Raw genomic sequence first — 20,098 nt, forward strand, 5'->3', positions numbered from 1 at the left:
GTCTAAGAGAAATAAGTTTATAGCGACATCTACGAGCATACTTTAGTATGTTAAAGGAAAGTTAAGGAAAAATACCTTAAGTCTGTAACCATTAAGGGACGCTGGGACTGAATTTTTACAAAGAATGGCAAAAAAATCAAATTCCGTTTTCCTTTTGTACGAAAACTTTGCACTTTGGAAGTTGATAGTGTCCACACCTGTGGAGTAACGGTCAGCGCGTCTGGTCGCGAAACCAGGTGGCACGGGTTCGATTCCCGGTCGAGGCAAGTTACCTGGTTGAGGTTTTTTCCGGGGTTTTCCCTCAATCCAATACGAGCAAATGCTAGGTAACTTTCGGTGCTGGACCCAGGACTCATTTCACCGACATTATCACCTTCATTACATTCAGACGCTAAATAACCAGAGATGTTGATACAGCGTCGTAAAATAATCCAATAAAATAAAAATAAGAAGAAGTTGATAGTAAGAGGGTTTTTGCTTCTATATCTTCTTTGAGATCTAGAAGCGATTTTTATATACGTCAGTATTGCATCACCTTTCACAAATTTGCCTTTTTCTGGAAACTACATTTTTAGTTGTTCAAAATGCTCCATGCGCATGAAGTTTTCACCAAATTCAATGAAAACATTCGCACGTATTCATGTAAATATTATCTGAGATCTAGCGTTGAGAAATTTTAAGTAAAATGCGTAATTTATATCATAAATGCAAAGAATGTAATAAATTCAAGTCCACACCTGTGGAGTAACGGTCAGCGCGTCTGGCTGCGAAACCAGGTGGCCCGGGTTCGAATCCCGGTCGGGGCAAGTTACCTGCTTGAGGTTTTTCCGGGGTTTTCCCTCAACCCAATACGAGCAAATGCTGGGTAACTTTCGGTGCTGGACCCCGGACTCATTTCACCGGCATTATCACCTTCATATCATTCAGACGCTAAATAACCTAGATGTTGATACAGCGTCGTAAAATAACCCAATAAAAAATAATAAATAAATTCAAAACTTGATGTAACACATTAAATAAACAAAGTGTTAAATTGTTACTCGAGTTTTCAGGTTACCAACATGCATTACTTGCAATATTTCATTTCGAGCTCTTTACATTATGTCTTATTTATTCTATTCTTTGAAACGATTCGTCAGCGCCACACAATGTTTGCTTAGCTATTCCCCGCGCATATCCCAGAGTTTACTGTCGTGTAGAAAATAATTTTTACGAGTAACTTTTCAACCCTGATTACGATACAGCAGAACTATGTTCGGTGATGCTGAATATAAACAAGCTGTCTACTGCTCTTCTGTAGCTACAACGTTCACCACTGTATCTCTACCTGCTTGCGGTGTAGACGTTTGTGACGTACCACGCTAGTAGATTTAACGATGTCCGGCTGTTTGTGGAGCGTCTCTGTTGCCTGTGGTCGTAGAACTGCATAAAATCCTTAGCATGGCTTAATCCAAGAGGAAAGTAAAGATGTGTCTTATATTTACCAGATGCAAAAGAGCCCTGTTCCTTGTGGAGGGCTTCAGGAAAAATTTACCGGCCATTTCTAGCACATTATGATGTGGCACAATAGTCCCAGTACGTATGGACTTGTTTCACCTTCTAGTAGTAAAACATATCAGTAGATCTCAAAATTGTTCATTGCAGCTGTCGCAGTTGGTAGTCAACTCTGGCGGGATTGGCGCATTACTGGAGTTCATTGGCTGCTCTAAGGGCAGTACTCGTCTTCCTGGTGTAATGGCAATCGGGTACATAGCAGCACATTCTAAAGAGGTCGCAATGGCTGTTATAGCCTCTCAGGTAAATAGCAGAGTACAATAATCAGACTCCGGTTAGGCAGATCATTTCCTCCATTTCTCAAAAGGAACTATAGCAAATGTTGCATCATTTCTTAAGTATATAGCAGTGGCGGTTCCTCGGGGGAGGGAAGGGAGGAACGTCCTCCTCACATTTTTCTTCTCTTGAAAGTAAATACCAAATGAAATAAATGCCTTGAAATTCGAGGAAGATTCGATAATTTTTAAGTTCACAGCTATAAGAAAACCTCGGTTGATCGAGTTTTAAACCACGCGCACTCATGTGCTGCTAGAAAACTGTGAGAAGGATGCGAGATTGTTTGTGTGGAGGAAAGTCAATCCATTCCTCCTTTACTGCAGTTAACACACATAGACAACAGCGCGCTAGCGGCCAGAGAAAGAAACAGAGTTTTAAAGCAAGTAAATGAATGGATAGGGAGGAGATCCTCCTCTGAATCAGCGTATGGGCAGGAAATAGAAACCGACTGGTCTTGCAGCAAGCTCGCTACCGCTGCCATCTAACGATGCTGCATTCAATCAGACTATAACACGTCATCTAGGAGGAGAGACAATAGAAACAGTTTTAATGCAAAGCTGTGAAAGACACCATATAAACTTTTTTTAAAATTATAAATAAAAATATATTCATTGCACTATATATAAGCTATATTCACGGTTTGAAACTTTCGAGGATATCTGAAAGTTGAAGTTGGATTTATGTAAAACAAAGAGGAAGTAGTTCTAAGTTAGTATCGCAGATCTTTTTGGCCCCTGAAATTCATTTCCATTCATTGTCTACTAGACAGGACAACAGCCAAGTTGTCAGTTTTGTACAAATATATTTGAAATTGAAGGTACTGCGAACTACATCATTTTTAACATAAAAAATTAATCGGCCACCGGAAGCTTTGAACAATAATGGTAGTATGACTTTATAAGAACTGATATTCTTCAAAAGCATGTGATACTGAACTTGTAAAATGTACATGTGGCAACACAGACCACGTGGGTGGGTGCAGTGTTCTCACTTTCGTAACAGATTATTATTTTCTCATTCCCATTTCCGTAAAACGGTTCCGGTTACGTGTTAGTAGCTGGTCTCTTCCAACACGTGTGATGCTGTAGTGTGCGTGAAAAATGCTGCGAGGTTGTGAATTTCCTTGTAATTGTTAATTTGTGCAATTATTCAACAATGAATGGAAGTGAAAACATATTATATTTTGGAAACTTTAGGAAACTCAGTTTACAAAAACAAATTATTGCTATACAAAAGGAAGGCCAACTCTAACACTACTTGGTCTTAGATATATACATGTAGGCTAATTTGTAACTTGTTTCTTTCAAAAAAGTGTCATTTTGCGCTGTTAACTTCTTTCCTCCTCTTAAGAAATATGCAGGAGCCGCCACTGGTATATAGGCTACCGCAAATGTTTGGAAGAAGAAGGCAGATAGTTTCATCATCTTCTTGCCTAATTTTGATTAGTAAACGACGTTTTAATTGTTATAATTAATTAATAATACTTATCTTACGTTAACAATAAATTCGAGAATTGTGGAATCATCGATAACACGCTCTCCCAGTAACTGGCGCATGAGAGCGCATCGGTTGATAGTTAAGTTCCCGCTTAGTGGTATATACCTAATGTAACCATTTTTCTTTCTCAATAGACCAAGTAAAAAAATCGATTTCGTTCTTTCATGTCAATTTACAATTAACTATCTCTGTTATTATCTTAGAAATGTTTATTTTTTTATTTTGCATACTGAACAGTATTTATTTGAGAATTTCTAAACCGATTTCTTTTTGCATATTATAATACTATATACTTCTATTTTGTGGCTGTATTTATTGCATATGTTTTTATTTTTGTTTTTTTTTTCTTTTTTTCATAATTTAATATGTTAGACCAATTTTTATTATTTTCAATTTGTACTTGTACTGTACGTTCGGTTTTTTTATGTCATATTCCATTCTGTCACTTGTTATTGCAGTAGATTAATTCCATTGTAGTATAATTTTTCTTGTAGTTGTATTGCATTTCTGGTGGTGTGGAAGAGAAGGCCTGATAGCTTTAACTCCACCAGAGTAAATAAATAAATAAACAAATAAATAAACAAACAAATACATAAATAAACAAACAAATAAATGAATGAATAAATGAATACTTTCTCTTATGACAATACATATTGAGAAAGTAAAAACAAACTGCAGTCTTATCAACTTAAAGTTAAATGCAGAGGTGCATTAACTAATTGCAATTCTTGTGCAATATGCTGTAAGTTTAAGAATTACCCATCATTGCTTCGTGTTTTTAACTGTATGGGAAAAACTATTAAATGAGCCGTTCAGAGCAAAAGTGGTGTAAGTCAAAACTGAGTACTGAGGTTTAAAGTAAAAATTCTGTAAAATACAGCGCAAAGTAGTAATTAATACGTCCTTCTTGCTATCCACTGACTACTAATAGTTTAAATAAATTGAATATTAATTGCTACTTTGCGCTGTATTTTACAGAATATTTACTTTAACCCTCATTACCCATTTCTGACTTACACCACTTCTGCTCTGAACGGCTCAAATCTGACTCATGCACTTCCACAATCCCAAAGTGGTAACGAATATCTCAGTTCCTAGGACAGCCAGTACTGCGGCAGAATTAGGAGGTAAATATTCCATTTTGTGTGTAAAGTTTTCTTATCTCAAAATAATAATAATAATAGTAATAATAATAATAATAATAATAATAATAATAATAATAATAATAATAATAATAATAAATTATGACATGAAATTCTCAATGGTGAATTTCAGGGCGTGGTGGAATTGACAACTGCTATGATTGACGAATCTGAAGATCATGTAATATCCGCTATTGTGTGGGCTTTGGGTCAAATTGGGAAACATACACCCGAACACGCCAAGTCTCTTGCAGTTGCTAATACTTTTCCTACATTGTTACAGGTATGGAACATACTGTAGTCCATTTATGTAAGTGCAGTTTATGTTTAGTTCAACACGAGAAACGGAGCGAGAATTGTGGTTTTTGCACTATGCAATAGATACAGAAAATCAAAATTTTCGGAGCTACATATCGGCTTCATCACCGAGAAAAGTCACCTTGTGACTCACGGCTAGCGTGTGAGATTGTCATGCTTTCTATCCACGGCATCGGGGAACATGACATCTGTAAAGGACATAGCGAATAATGAGAAAATTCTCCCGTTTTCTCATCATTCCATCAACACTTTCACCTACCCCCATCACTGTCATGGCCACCGGCGTGGCTCAGTCGGTTAAGGCGCTTGCCTGGCAGTCTGAAGTTTCGTTCGGGAACGGCTTCGATCCCCGCTTGGGCTGATTACCTGGTTGGTTTTTTTTTTTCAGAGGTTTTCCCCAACCGTGAGGTGAATGCCAGGAATCCTCGGCCTCATATCGCCAAGTACCACATCGCTATCACCAATCTCATCGACTCTAAATAACCTCGAAGTTGATACAGCGTCGTTAAATAACCAACTAAAAAAATCACTGTCGTGTCAGGTTTGAAACTACGTCATTTCCTGGTGTATTGCCTGGTGCAGGCTCGTCCGTCTACCACGACGAAGATGTTCTCGAGATAGGCCTATATCAAAAGGCAGCTTGATGTCATTGGTGACGGCCCTAGACGACTCAGAGATAATGTGCAACGAAAGACTAACCTGCTAGTATCTCGACGACTTAAGAGATGTGAGATACAAAAGACTATCACGGGTATAGAATGCTGGAATGTGTAGAGCAGTGGTCGTCAGCACTCGCTGAAATGGGTAGAGTGCATGGAGGGTAAGGAACTCTGCTCCGTCTTGCACAAGGGATAGAGAGACAGCATGCCCGCCGGCAGCGACGATTGCACGCTATGGCAGTGTCTTGTCCGCGGGTAAGAGACGCTAGCCCAAGCGTGCAGTGTTTTGATGACCGCTGGTGTAGAGGAACGCGTGATGCGGGAAATGGAGCAACCAGCTGATGAACCAGTGAAAACAGTTCATACGAAATCATTCCACAGCAGTGTACATTAAGCCTACTTGAGCTTTATTCATTTAAAGACGCTCTATCAAATACTAGATTATTTAGCGTTGATGGAATTGCTCATAGTGAGGTGGTGTTTGACGAGATGAAGCCGAGAATAAAAGCTATGCTTGTGAATAACAGAATTTTATTAGTTTCATCTTCGTTGTAAATTCCAAGTCGCATGAAAAGTAATGATTTAAGTCGCATTAGAAGGGAAATATTTTTCGTAATAATACCTAAACACATATTACCGTAAAAAACCAAGAGGATAAAGAAATATTGAGGGACCTCGGAGAAGGTAGTTCCATTTGTGAGCTCGGAAGAAATGTTTCCGTATAATACTTGAATAAAACAACACATGGTTGTCTTTCTCTGAAATGTATTTGTTTAATATTATTTATATTTATTTAAACACGCTTTAACATCTATGGTCATAGTGCATGTATAATGTCAGTAGCCCGTTGATTACCGGGTATTATTGAGTTTCTGTTTTTATTGTCGTGTGTATAGATGACTTGTTTTCATATAACTAATTTAGATTTAGTTTTAATATTTATGATATTGGTAACTAAGGCAGTGATAAATCATGGTATGTAATGACGAAAAGTCAAGCAGCCGCCATTAGTAAAAAATATTCCAATCCGGTATTTAACCCGGGACCTCCAGAATGCGAAATTTATTGTCGAAGTTATTGTCCAAAGAAAATTGTGTGAAACACTGTACTAATTGGAGACTGGACATAAATAAAAGTCTCTAAGTTCCGAAGACAAAAACCTTAGAAAAAAAGGGGTTTCTTTTGCAACTTAATGTAATAGGCCTGTAAATTTCGCACATTTATGGAAAAAGCTAGGTTCTAAATAAAATTGCAATGGGACATAGAGTCTTTTTTGGAAAAACTAATTTGCATAGATATTGGCATTTACAGTCCTTTTCATATGCAGTTTTCAATTACTGTTATTTTAGTGCTGATGTTACAAGAGCATGTGAGTTCTATCTCTCCGTCCACGTCCACATAAATGCTTTTGTGCGAGATCGTACGTATTTGCTTGGTTTCCGCAAAAAACCAACCCGCGGAAAGTCTAAAATTCCACATTCAGTATTCCCAACCTAACACACATAACAATTTCCCTCTTCTTACCGCTTAAGTGACATATTGATTTTACTGCTTTAGGCTTTTAACATATTATTTTTAGAGACGTTCAGTATAGTAATAATTATAAATTGGAAACTTACCACTGCAATTTCACCTAAATTGCACTGTTAATTATTGTTTTTAAATATTTGCAAAAATTAAGTTAACTCTACAACTCCACTAAAGTTACTGTATTCGTGATGCAAGTAACATTAAGGAAGCCGTGAAAAAATCAACAAGATTCCAGACTCATCATAGACTGGGGGAAAAAAAGACAGACGTATATCACGGCCTGCTGGAGTATAGTAAACACAGAAAACATTTTAAAGCAACAATGTTGAAGATAGATATTTTTGTTTTGCAAATTTGCCGTCATTGAACAGAAACCAAGATGGAGATTTCATTGCAACTAATTAGAAATTCCTCTTTCAGGTATGTAATAAACGATCTTCGCACAAAGTAATGTACGATACACGAGCGGTATGTTTTCTTTCAATTCTCGGAAATTAAAAAAGCTCAACTACGTTTCGCTTTTTCAAACTTTTCCTCGAACATGAAAACTTCAACATACCGCTCTTGTAACGCATATTACTATTCTATGATTAAAACAATATTTAATATTTCAGATGTATTTATCGCCTGAAAGTTCACAAGACTTGAAGCAGAAATGCAGGTTAACTTTGAAATTAGTTTTACAAAAGTGCATGGTGATTCAAGCACTGGACCCACTTCTGTATGACGCTCCTCCCACTATTTTAAAGTACGTTGTGGGACAGTATAGTAAGGTAAGAATATCTCTACACATTTATTTTATTCTGACTCTCGGAAGGCATTTATAAAATTACCATTTTTATATATTTTTGCACAATCACGCTCTTTTTGCATACTTACCATCATTGTTGCATGTCATGTCCACAATAAACCGGGAACGGAAACGACAAAGGGAACGAGAACGTAAAAATTGTTAAAATAAATATATTTAAATGTCAACATTCACAATTAACGAGAAGCTTGCCGGACCCCGGAAACGAGAACGTGAGAGTTGGCCAACTCTTAACTTTGCCGTTCTCGTTTCCGATCACAACCTATTAAATTCATTATGTTGTTATCAAAAATCTATTTTATCGTCGTATATTTTGTGGCAAGGACGCCATGACGTTATTTCTTGTCCATTCATTGCTTGTACTAACACAGAAATTCAGTAGAATCACTTTCCCACATATGCTACGTGTATTATGTGGCCAGGCTACCACGTGAATTGAATACTGAAATATTCCGTGTCTTAAATTTCGAAATTGTGTTTATGTTGGCTGGCTTGTACACAACGAGAGGAAGCCGTTGGTCAAGTAACAAAAATAACTAACTCGTTGCAAATAATATCAGAATGCGTAATATCGACTTTACATGTTGTTATTAATATAGATATCGATATGCATAGCCGTTTCCGTTCTCGGTTTATTGCGAATAAAAAATCGTCACGTTCACGTTTTTCGCTTCCCGTTCTCGTTTACCAACCTAGTATCGCAATATACTATTCTGCATTAATTACTTCATGAATATAAGTTAAGGCATTTAAAAAAATAATAAATAACAAAAATCTTCTTTCCGCTTTACCTAGTTATTTATATTATTATTTTCCTCTGGTGTTTAGTTCATTTTTGTTGATTTTGTCTTTGTTCGCTTAATCTAGCACTACATTTACTTCCACGCTTCACGTAATTCATTTGAAGCTAATTTCTGCGAGCCAATTATGAACTATTTGTTATGTACAATACATAGTTTATTTTATTCCCAGAGATTGTTAAGACGAAGAGATGATGATACTAGATAATGAAGTAACTATGGGAATCCAAATATGTAATACTGAGAAATAATCCTTCCCTCAATCCTTGTCTACCTAAGTTAATCACGGAAATGTATGGAAAAATATGTGCCACGTACCTATATCTGGCTTAACAAATTGGTACGTCCATCATTTATCCTTCATCAGTCCAAACTGGTAGTGCCTGTAACTGTCACGAATGATGGGTAGGGGAATCTAGCCAAATCGATTGTCGCAATACATTCCCTTGTGCGGATGTTGATAAGGGGAGCACATTCCATGGAGACCGTTATTCATGATCATGTAGATGGGTTCTGCGACCGTGATTTTTAAGCTCCTGTGACGTTTCCGCTGGTTTCGGAACACACATGCCGTGACTCGTTTTCCTGAGTTACTTAACTTAATATTTCATAGAATATAGGGGAGATGGACAATACTCAGGTGGGGGGTCCCGGTGCCAGGAAGGCCTACCTCTCAAGAACTTCTATAAATGTGATGTTTCAATTAGTAAATTAATATACTATAGTACAACAAATAATTGGGCCACAACTATACTGATTTATATATATATATATATATATATATATATATATATATATATATATATATATATAGTTGCAACTGTGCACATTGAAGAGGGCAATAGAATACATTAGGCCTAATAGTTATTTACGATATGTTGTTGTTTTCTAATGCCAGGCGTTTGACAATAAAGTCATTTGACCTCTTGCACTCCAATATTTTTCAAAGATATTATCATGGTCAGCCACTGAAGCACAGATTTTGAGGTGTTCCGAATCCATTTCTTGGTTTGAGTTGCACAATGGGCAGTTAAGGGACTGATATATTCCAATTCTATGCAGGTGTTTGGCCAAACAATCATGGCCTGTTGCCAATCTAAATGCAGCTACAGACGATTTTCGTGGTTTATCGGGAATTAGCTGTGGATTATGATTGCAGAGAGTTCCATTTTTTCCCTTGAGATTGTGTTATCAAATTTTGTTAGTTGAAGTCTAAGTATGTAGATTTAATAAAACTTTTCACAGAGTAATATGTAGATTTAGTAACAGGTCTGTAAGTAGCAGTGCTGCCCTTCTTTGCTAAAGCATCCGCATTCTCGTTTCCCAGGATTCCACAATGGGATGGTATCCATTGGAATACAATTCTTTTATTGAGTGATATTAATTGAGAGAGCATTTTAGTTACGATATGAGTATCCTATTATAATACGAGTTTGGTAATAATATAATCAGTCGAGTATTGTAATATGAAGTTACGATAACGTTTTATCCACTTAAAGGGAAAAATTAATTTTAAAATAAAAATAATTTTATTATTTTTATTACTTTTGAACATGTCTTTTGTGACAGGCGATTGTATTACATATTATTAGTTTTTCCCTGTGAGAGGCGATTCGTTTATGTTTATTTTATTCCTTTTGAACACGACAGGTTTTTGTTTAAAACAGAAGAACAACGGTACTAGGAGAAATAAACAAACATTGTTAAAATGAATTCAAACGAGGATTCAGATATTGAAAATGTTGCAAATTCTGCAATTGAATGTTTAGTACCATCGAAATCCCGCGTAAGATATGAAGTGGATAAAAATTAATATAACAAATTGTGAACATATTGTTGTTAATGTTTATAATAAATAAATCAATTCCATTTCATTTTATTTAATGTGTGATTCATATTATGCAACCTGTTAGGTGATAGCAGTATCATTACCTAACTCGTTTCGTAATAGAAGTATTATTACCTAACTAGTTGCATAATTTAATATGTTTACAACATTTTTATTAGTGATGTAAAGTTCACATTACACAATCAGTGTGAATAAAATGTTTTTATAAATAAAAAATCTATTATGAGTTCTGTTATTAAAAAATTGGGCTGCAAGTCTGGAAGTTTGGCAACAGCACGTCTAAATAGCGACATTTCGCCCTTTAGTCACTGCAGACTTCCTAATGCTAGGAAATAAATATACGTTTTAATCTTTTTATTTAATTTACAAGAAAACCGTTCATTTTATTGAAAACTGTAAATATATAAATCATTCCTTATCAGTTTTTCTAATGATAATAGAAAAATTAGAATCGTACGGATAGTACTTATTGAGTGAAGCAGTGTCACCTATAACATTTAGGGGATTTTTTTTCTGAGAAAAGTATTCATATGGGACTAATATTATGGTATTATAATTTTTTTGTTGTACTCTACCCAAGGAATACGCTGTTACGAGTGAAATTTGCACATCTATATTACTTTCACCTTGTGTGTGTGTGTATATATATATATATATATATATATATATATATATATGTGTGTGTGTGTGTGTGTGCGCGCGTGCGTGCGCGTGCGCGTGCGCGTGTGTTTTTTTATCTTCCTCTTACCTCTAATCTTTATGTAATGGCAAAAGTAGTAGTATCCCTGAAAAATAAAATATTTTATTGATTTAAGAATTGTTTTATAAAAATAAATAGGGTAAATTAGGGTCTGTTGGACAGTCAGGCATGTTGGACACTTCTTACTTTAACGTGTTACCTCACCACATGTGGGCACCACATTCTGCTGGAAGTCAATGACTGAAGTAGCCACGAGTGGGGCTACTTCAGTCATTGACTTCCAGCAGAATGTGGTGCCCACATGTGGTGAGGTAACACGTTAAAGTAAGAAGTGTCCAACGTGCCCGACTGTCCAACAGACCCTAACCTAATTTACCCTATTTTATTCTCAAGAATTTGATTTAAAAAATGTTAATCACTTCACTGTTACTTTTTATTAATATGTTATTTGTGTTTATATTATAGGTATTAATTGATTCTTATTTATAATTAATTAACAATTAGAGAGATGAAATTGCTTTCGATACATCTATTCGGTTTTATTTTTATGCATGATCTGTATCAGTCACAACGTTGGAAATCTATTCTATTACATGCGTCTTGTTCAGCAATGTTTAAGAATATAGCCAATTGTAGTTGCTCAAAGTGTTCCAACCAATTTTACCACCAATCTATATTAACCTTCAATTACAAGTATATTGGTAACTCCATTCTTCATTAATATTTCTGTTGCTTAAACCAGATTGCCGTACACTTTCCTGTTCGGATTCGTTGATGGCTTATTGGAAACTAGGCAGAGATTTATGTGTTATAAAGGTTGGTATAGCTGGATTGAACACTTTGTACAAATACTTTGTCTCCTCACTAGCCCTTTTCTATTATGCTTTGCTTAGTAGCTATCTTGTAAAACTGTCATTATTAAGTGGAATTATTAGTAACTATTTTACGTAAGTTTGTAAATAGTTTCCATTATATCAACAAATTATGTATATTTTACAGTGTTTGAACAAAATATTTTCATGAGAAGGGCAGAAAATTTTTTCCCAACTTTAGTAAAACTAGAAGATAAAATTTAAACAGTTTGATGGTGACTACCAGACGGGACAGGATCATCCCTAAGCAAACAGTCCTAAAGAGGAAGTGCCTAAGTTCCAAAAACAATATTTTAGCAAAATTAAAAGAAAAACTAGTTTTCTCATTGCTAAATCCCTGAAATCATCTAAAAGCAGTAAAAGTCATAAGCTTTCTCATGGCTAAATTGTTTTTTTTATCTTTTTATACCACTTGAGAGAGCTCAAAAATGTTGGACCTAGAATCTTTTTCTTCGCTTTCAGTAAAGAGAATATTTACTGACTTTTCGTAAATTTTGGTCATTTTCTTCATATTTTAAATATGGTGCTAAAAAATATACGGTTTATTGAGGAATATTGTAGTGAAGATTTCATCGCGATATCTTTATTCTAAGTTATAAATTCATTTTATCCCATATAAGCGGTTACTATATTCAAAATGAATATTATTTAAACATTAAAGTGATATTATCACAAAACAGATTTTTTACATTTTAACTTACTAGAAATAAGACATCTCCTAAGGGTTATACCTAGAGTAATGAAACTATGAAAACATATTCTCACAGGTCTGTGCATGAAATGCTACACATAATGACTTTTACGAGGTAGCTGTAATTCTTTTATGTCAGGTAGTGAAGTTGAAATCCCACCCCCAAAATCAAATGTTCAAAATTATTTCTTATTTTTTACTATGGTAATGAAGTATATTGACCAGAAAATATCCATTACATCATTTCATTGTAGCAGTTTTAGCTTCATTTTAAACTTTTATGAAATTGATTATTTTTGAACCCACTGCCATCTACCAATCTTTAGACAAGTCTAAAGGAACACCTGCCACGTCGAACAGTCGATCCGATGCCGAACAAATACAAGTAGGTGTCCTGTTTTTTGAAACGGAGATGATATTCAAAGGAGAACTGTGAAGAGTGTTGATGAAATTAAGAAAGAAACGCGAAAGAATCCCGAGAAAAACTCTCACAATCTTGATTTTGTCCACCGTCGAGATTAGAACTCGGTCTACGATTGTCATAAGCCAGCGCCCTGCCAACTGAACTACCAAGGCAACTAAAATAAGCGGAGAGGCTGATAATATTGTGGTCATGATTAATTCAATTTTATCATAATTGTAATTACTGTACTACGATAGTGAAATGAACTTGCAAAAGAAAACATTCCCTTCGCATCATTCATTAACTCGAACCACATATCTTCTTATGTATATTTTATACATAAGACAACAACAAATTTACAGATTATTGACTACTATTACAAGAAAGGTTTAGAAATATATCCTCCTAGCTTGGTTAATATTAAAAATACAGTATAAGTAAACATATGAAGTGGAAAGCAAAGCTAAAATTACAAATATACGATTTCCATTCCAGCACTAAATTATTCTTGGAAGTCAATATTTATTCATATACTGTAGATCGTGGGAAATAAATTACATTGTTTATAAAATCATAAAACATTTATATGCTAAGTATATGATGATAAATAATATTATTTTATATGCAGACAAATGAAAGAAATAAGCAATAATGCTATTAAATAATATCAACATTGATTTGAAGACATATAAAATTATTGAATTATTTTTTGTACTTGGCCCAAATCTAAGATTAAACTAGAGAAACAAATTGGAATTATCAAAATGCGATACATTCGCAAGACCTAGTGGGACTGCAACCAGCACAACAGAAGTGTAGAAGAAGTTGACGTAGCAGCAAGGTTAATTTTATTACAATTACACGCGGTGAAGATACAACTGGCTGTACAAGGTTGTTAGTGATAGGTCGACATAGCAAGAATTTAAAACGTTACTTTAGGGTTTTCCCGCGCATATAATTTGATATTTTATTTTTAGGATTTGAATTATAACTGGAAATTTGGATTCTATGAACTAATTATTTTCCCGCGCATATAATTTGATATTTTATTTTTAGGATTTGAATTATAACTGGAAATTTGGATTCCATGAACTAAAATATTAAGCTTCACGCTTTAAAAACTGTAACTGGTAGCACTCTCCAGACAAACTCATTTTCAAAAATGATTCGTTTGTATGCATTTAATTAAATCATGCATGAAAAATGGCTACAATTTTTTTAATGTGCCTAAATTTCATTATGATATTAATGCACATTGAATCCTAAAAATAGGCCTAAGTTATATACCTTAATATTTAATGCCACTTTACAATAATTTCTACGATTAAATTCACTGTTTAGCAGATTTTTATGTTAAGAGTTTATAGTCATATTAGAAAAAAACTCTCCGCTTCATAATGTTTAGGCTAGATAGATTTTCGTACATTAGTCATGGATTTATATTACCTTCAAATTGTATTTAAAGCATAAACATTGTCATTTTATGGTCTCATATACATTCGCTTCGCCTTGACGCATCAATCTAAGAAAAGAGCCTAGAGCAAATATCGTTTTTCTATGCCGTCGAACAATACCTGTAAATACTGCATTACGTAATGCTTTCCTGCTCTTTGGTACTAAATTAAACTCACCATTGTTCGTTTCAACAGAACCCTCAAATTCGTCTGGCATTATGATAATAACACCCTGCAACTCCAAGATAAAATAATTTAGAAGCCTATATCACCTGTAATCACTGCATTTCAATGCACATACACTTCACACAACTTTCAATGCGTCTTGGAGTACATGATAATTTAACGAAATTGACACCATGATAAATACTTGATCACTATCTCTTCTCACTGTCTTTATTGCGGTGCTTTGTTGTCTTCCGGGGGAGTCGCCATCTTCCGTGTTGAGCTCTGTAATAGAAATTAAAATATTAACAGACGGGCTTCTGACTGATATATTGAAGGTTTTCAGTCTTTAAACATTAGATTCCAGTTTCAATTATCGTTAAAGCATTATAGAACTTAAATGTACCACGACGGTAGCTTATAATCACTGCAGCAACTTCGGTCCAAGGTTCTATAACAAGATAACAGCTAAATTCCAAAACATTCAATTTGCTAATGCTTCTTATTTAAAAAAATGAATTTAAAATTATTGTTTAGAGAGAAAATGTAAATTTTCAAGTGTTCTGTCTGTGTTTTTCTTTTTCTATTTTTACTCTGTATTTCGTTAATTAATAAAATATTTATTTTAAAATTTTGTTGAATGTCCCTTGAACACGAGTATGTAGGTACTCTTTCTGGGGATGCTAAAGATTTTTTATAATAAAAACAATATATATCTTTGTTCTAGCAATAAATTATTATTATTATTATTATTATTATTATTATTATTATTATTATCTTACCCTAGGGACAAACTGTACTATTGATCAAGCTGTTAGCGATTGTCAGAAATAGCTCATTATTTCACATTTAGAATAATAGTAGGTACCTTAGTTACCACTATTTCATACTGTAAGATAATTTGTTGATTAAAAACAAACATTTAATTTATATACAATCGACAACTTAACAACAAAGGAATTTTTACATTATACTAGGGCTTTAAACAAATTTAATTATGGTTAACTAATATTACGTATAAGAAAGAAAATAATTACAGTAATTACTACGGCTATTCAACTTAGAGGTTGAATTTCAGAACCACCTTAAACTCAACCAATCACAGTTGAGTTTTACAAAGCGTCTTATCTGATAAGACGCCTCGTTTAATACTGGACATGTAATCACATTATTATGTAGTGATTCAAACTTTGAAAATTGCGTTTTCAATAACTGAAACTTCAAGTAATTATTAAATGTCTGTAAAAACCTTCCGTGTTTTTATTCTGTTAATGTAACATTTCAGCTTATCTTACTTTTGAGGTTAAGGATTGTTGTTTCGTATTTTTGCTCTGAGTAGTTGGCAATAGTATTTATAATCGCGACGCTGTTATTCCCGGCGTGACTCCTCCTCTTTGCTTACGTCTTAGGAAGTGAAGGCTCTATAAAGTCTACGTAGGTAGTATCGTTCGCCATTTTTGTTCTTTCATTGCCGAGCTACCAGACGAGGAATCTATTTGCTACACCGTTAATTTTTTTTTAGTAGGTAGGCTACACCGTTAAACATTATCATGTTTTAGCTCCTATGATAATAAATCAAACGCACTGTAATTCAGCAAATAATTGAGCGGCAAATAACGTCCTCGTGTGCTTTCTGCGAACGCCAACGAAAGAGCCAAAATGGCGGGCGATTATATTAAGTATTTATCCAGCCTTAGGAAATGCATAACGTCTTCATCAGCGAATCACAAGACGCACACGTTTAAATGTAGCCTACCTGCAACGTGAATGGCTGCCGGAAATTAGAGCGACGGGACTTTTTTTATAGTATGTCGTCATAGACAGCAGTTTGTTTCTTAACTTTATTACAGGGAAACACAATAATGTCTTATTGCTGTGTTTTACAATAATTATTATCATTTATGTAAATAATTCGATTTTGCAAGTTATTTAATTCTATTCGTTGAATAATTTTATTAAATTGCACTCGTGATTTGATGTTATTAGCATAATTATTTCATTCGCCCTTCGGGTTTTTGAATTTATCAATAAGATGAAACAGCACTCGTGCAATTACTACAGATAAGATAAAACGTTGCATATTACACGCGGCTAAAAATTCATTATGCGTTCGTGTCATAAACATCTCACTCACAAATAATGGTCAATGTTAGCCACTTATGATTTATTTTATTTGGATAAAGTTCATAATCTTAATTGTTGACTTAACTTACGTCTAATTTATCATCGTCGTCCTTCTGATGTGTTTTTCTATATTGGTGAACGTATTGAGAAGTTCCATTTACTTTCACTGGTTGTTCCTTTAAAGCATCCTCCACACGCTTCGTCAGAGATCTTTCCTTAATGCAGCCTTGCACTGAATACTGTTCAGAATAGTCTTTGTCTACGTCATTTTTCAATAAAGATAAATCACTATCACAAGGATCACTATTTATAACTTCTCCGCCAGACTGGTATGAAATGTTACACGAGGTTCTCCGGGTCGATTTAGCAGAATCAGATTCTGTATACGTGTTATCGTCTTCTCTTACACAATGAAGTTGAATAACTTGTTTACGACACTTATTTTGATATATTTCATACGCTTCGTTTTGTTCTTGTTGTTCCTGTTCCTTGATAACCCCTTTCAAGGTCTGAACATGTCTCTGAAAGAGGTAGTTGTAAGTTTCTTCTAAGTATTCCGGCTTGCTGATCAGTCCTTTGCGATCTTCCTGTTCCTGCCCGCTGTCGTCGATATTCACTGTCTCGGACATAATAGCTTCATGGCGCCTAGATGCGAGAAGCCTTTTCAGTGTCGCTCTGGCTTCCTCGGGCGTTGAGAAAATTTGAGAGGTTTCTTCGAAAGAGCAGCAGCGTCTCGGAATACGTGTTGAAGGCAAGCTCGTTGTGCACATCATCAAAGGCTGGCGCTCAACTGGAGCACTGCTATGTTTCGACTTGGTTTTCTTCTGATAAACTATAGCCGTGGAAGGCTTTCTCTGTTGCTGACGACGATGAAAAGATGCTCTTCGAGCTCCACCGCTAATTATCTTGGGGTTAACTACCGTTGTCTGTTTATCGACTTCCAAATTACTATCGATTAACGACACGTACGTCTTGTTTTGTTTTTTCAGCTGTGTTTGTATTCTTTTAGATCTTTCTTGTAAATAAATTGTTTTCCCTTCTAATGTGAATAGATTGTTAGATTCCTGGTAACTACTAGTATTGCTTTTCCGGGCGTTATCGAAAGCTGAAGTGTTTTTCGTTCCCTTTTGCCTTTCTGTTGATGTAGTCCTGTACAATTTTTTGGCTGATGAACACGATATCACGAGCATCAACCATCTAAATTATGGCGTCCCTAAATAAAACAAAACTTATTTTTTTTTAATCCACATTGTAAGACTAAAGAAATGTTCGCATCTATTTTTAATTTCTTGTTATACCGAAATATTAGAAAGATATTGTGACGCTATAAAATATATATTTTTGTGACTGTAACATAAAAATTTCCAGCAACTCTAATATCGAATAAGTATTTTAATATAGAGTCCGTCTGTATGTATGTATCCCTCGCTTCTATCAAGACATTTTAGATTTCTTACGTATTACTTATTAATGCAAGTTAAATGTTCGAAATTTTATACAGAAGTGATAATAGGCCTCCATTATTGAAACCCTCACAAAAACAAGTTCTGAATGACAATAGTGCTAGAAATATTTTAAACGATTTGTTTAGTCTTTTTTAAACAAAAAATTATCCAAAAATTCAACTTTCAGAGCATTTTTTTTTTCATTTCACATCGAAAACTTTACAAGATGTATGTGGAATAAAAATATTGTGATAATTCACTTGACGCAAGCATAAATTAATTAAAGATGCAATCGAGAGTATCACAATCTTGTCTTCTGAAAGATTATACAGTTATGTGACAAACTTAAGCACGACCCTTTTTCAAATATCGAAAACATTCAATAGCAACAATCGTTTGTCAGACATTCCACCCACCAATCCATTGAAAAATTTGTTCGATAAAAGAGCAGTTTTAATGCTACCGGGTAAAACGTATAATGATGATAGGAAAGTACGTGCGATTTATATTGCACTGTTTAGCAGTTCTCGACATCGCGCGGCCCGACTTCTGTGCAGTACGCACTGATTGTGTTCACTCTTGAGGGGAGTTGAGAGAAACTGCACCAGTGCCACAGATCACACACAGATCAGTGCTTTCCTGCGACTCGTACGATGTAGCTGTGCTAGGCTCACCTGCCTCCTGGAGACGGCACCACGCAGAAAGAGAGGGAGAAGCAAATTATAGTGAAAACCTACAATGCGATATTTCTGAATGATAGAAATCAAACATCTGCTCGGAATATCCAATTTATACATGACTTTGCATAATATAGTTAGACGGCGAGGTGAATCATCTTCGAGCATACATAGCTGTATTTGCAGCAGTAGGGAGAGCTTTGCTGTCACTGAGTAGTCAGACCTTCGGCCTGTCACCCAGGCGGCCGAGTTCGAGTCCAGGTTTGGCCTTCTTCCCACCAATTTGTAGCTGACGGCATCGCAGCTGAGGTTTTTCTCGGAGTTCTCACATGTCCCCACATTAGGTATCTACATTATTCCGTCAACATCTCCATTCCGTCATCATCCCATAGCATTCCCGAGCGACGGCTGGCGACGCCTAGGGACTAGTGGGGTTACCTACCCGAAATTTAGGTACACAGCGAACCTTAGTGTAGTCAGCCAATGTGGAATGGGAATGCTCCTACCTTGAGGGTAAGCGCACGAGGTCTACTAAATCGTAGTGCTGGGTCGTAGTAGCCTATACCCCTCCAGAAATTAAATTCAAAAGATAGGGGCTAAATTCATAATCAGGACCTCTTACGAAACAGAGACAAGGTTTAGACCACTCATAGAGACGTGCTATGATATAAATTTTAGTTGCAATAGCGCTTCAGATAGTATATTCGCAAATTCCCTGAAGTTCCATTTTTCAATAAGTCCATGATAATACAAGTTTGTTTGTAATAATGTATAGTCTATTTTTAACTAATCGTAACTGCAAATCTAGTCTTTCAGGTAAGGCTTCCTGTAAAGCAGATTTGAATAATTTCAAGGGAAAAATTGTTCCGGGGCCGGGTATCGATCCCGGGACCTCTGGTTGAACGTACCAGCGCTCTGCCAACTGAGCTACCCGGGAACTCCACCCGACACCATCTCAACTTTTCCCTGACGAAGCGTGGGCTCACGAAGCGCCAGAGACCCACATCGAGTGCACACAAACTCTGTGTGACTTGGAATTGTGGTTTTCTGTTAACGTACACAGTGACATATATGCAAATCTAGTCTTTTAGGTAAGGCTCCCTAGATTTGCATAATATATACGTCACTGTG

At 35.4% G+C, this 20,098-nt stretch overlaps 1 protein-coding gene across 1 annotated transcript in view; it reads left to right on the forward strand.

Annotated features, from left to right (window-relative positions):
* LOC138716347 (sperm-associated antigen 6-like) overlaps positions 1 to 20,098 on the forward strand; it is a 37,855-nt gene that overhangs the window by 10,246 nt on the left and 7,511 nt on the right. The window contains exons 6-8 of the mRNA XM_069849334.1: positions 1,645 to 1,797; positions 4,603 to 4,752; positions 7,591 to 7,749. Coding sequence (XP_069705435.1) covers positions 1,645 to 1,797; positions 4,603 to 4,752; positions 7,591 to 7,749 — 462 coding nt within the window. The remainder of the gene's footprint in view (positions 1 to 1,644; positions 1,798 to 4,602; positions 4,753 to 7,590; positions 7,750 to 20,098) is intronic.

This window comes from Periplaneta americana, chromosome 16 (genome assembly GCF_040183065.1).
Source record: "Periplaneta americana isolate PAMFEO1 chromosome 16, P.americana_PAMFEO1_priV1, whole genome shotgun sequence".
In the NCBI taxonomy this organism is placed as follows: domain Eukaryota; kingdom Metazoa; phylum Arthropoda; class Insecta; order Blattodea; family Blattidae; genus Periplaneta; species Periplaneta americana.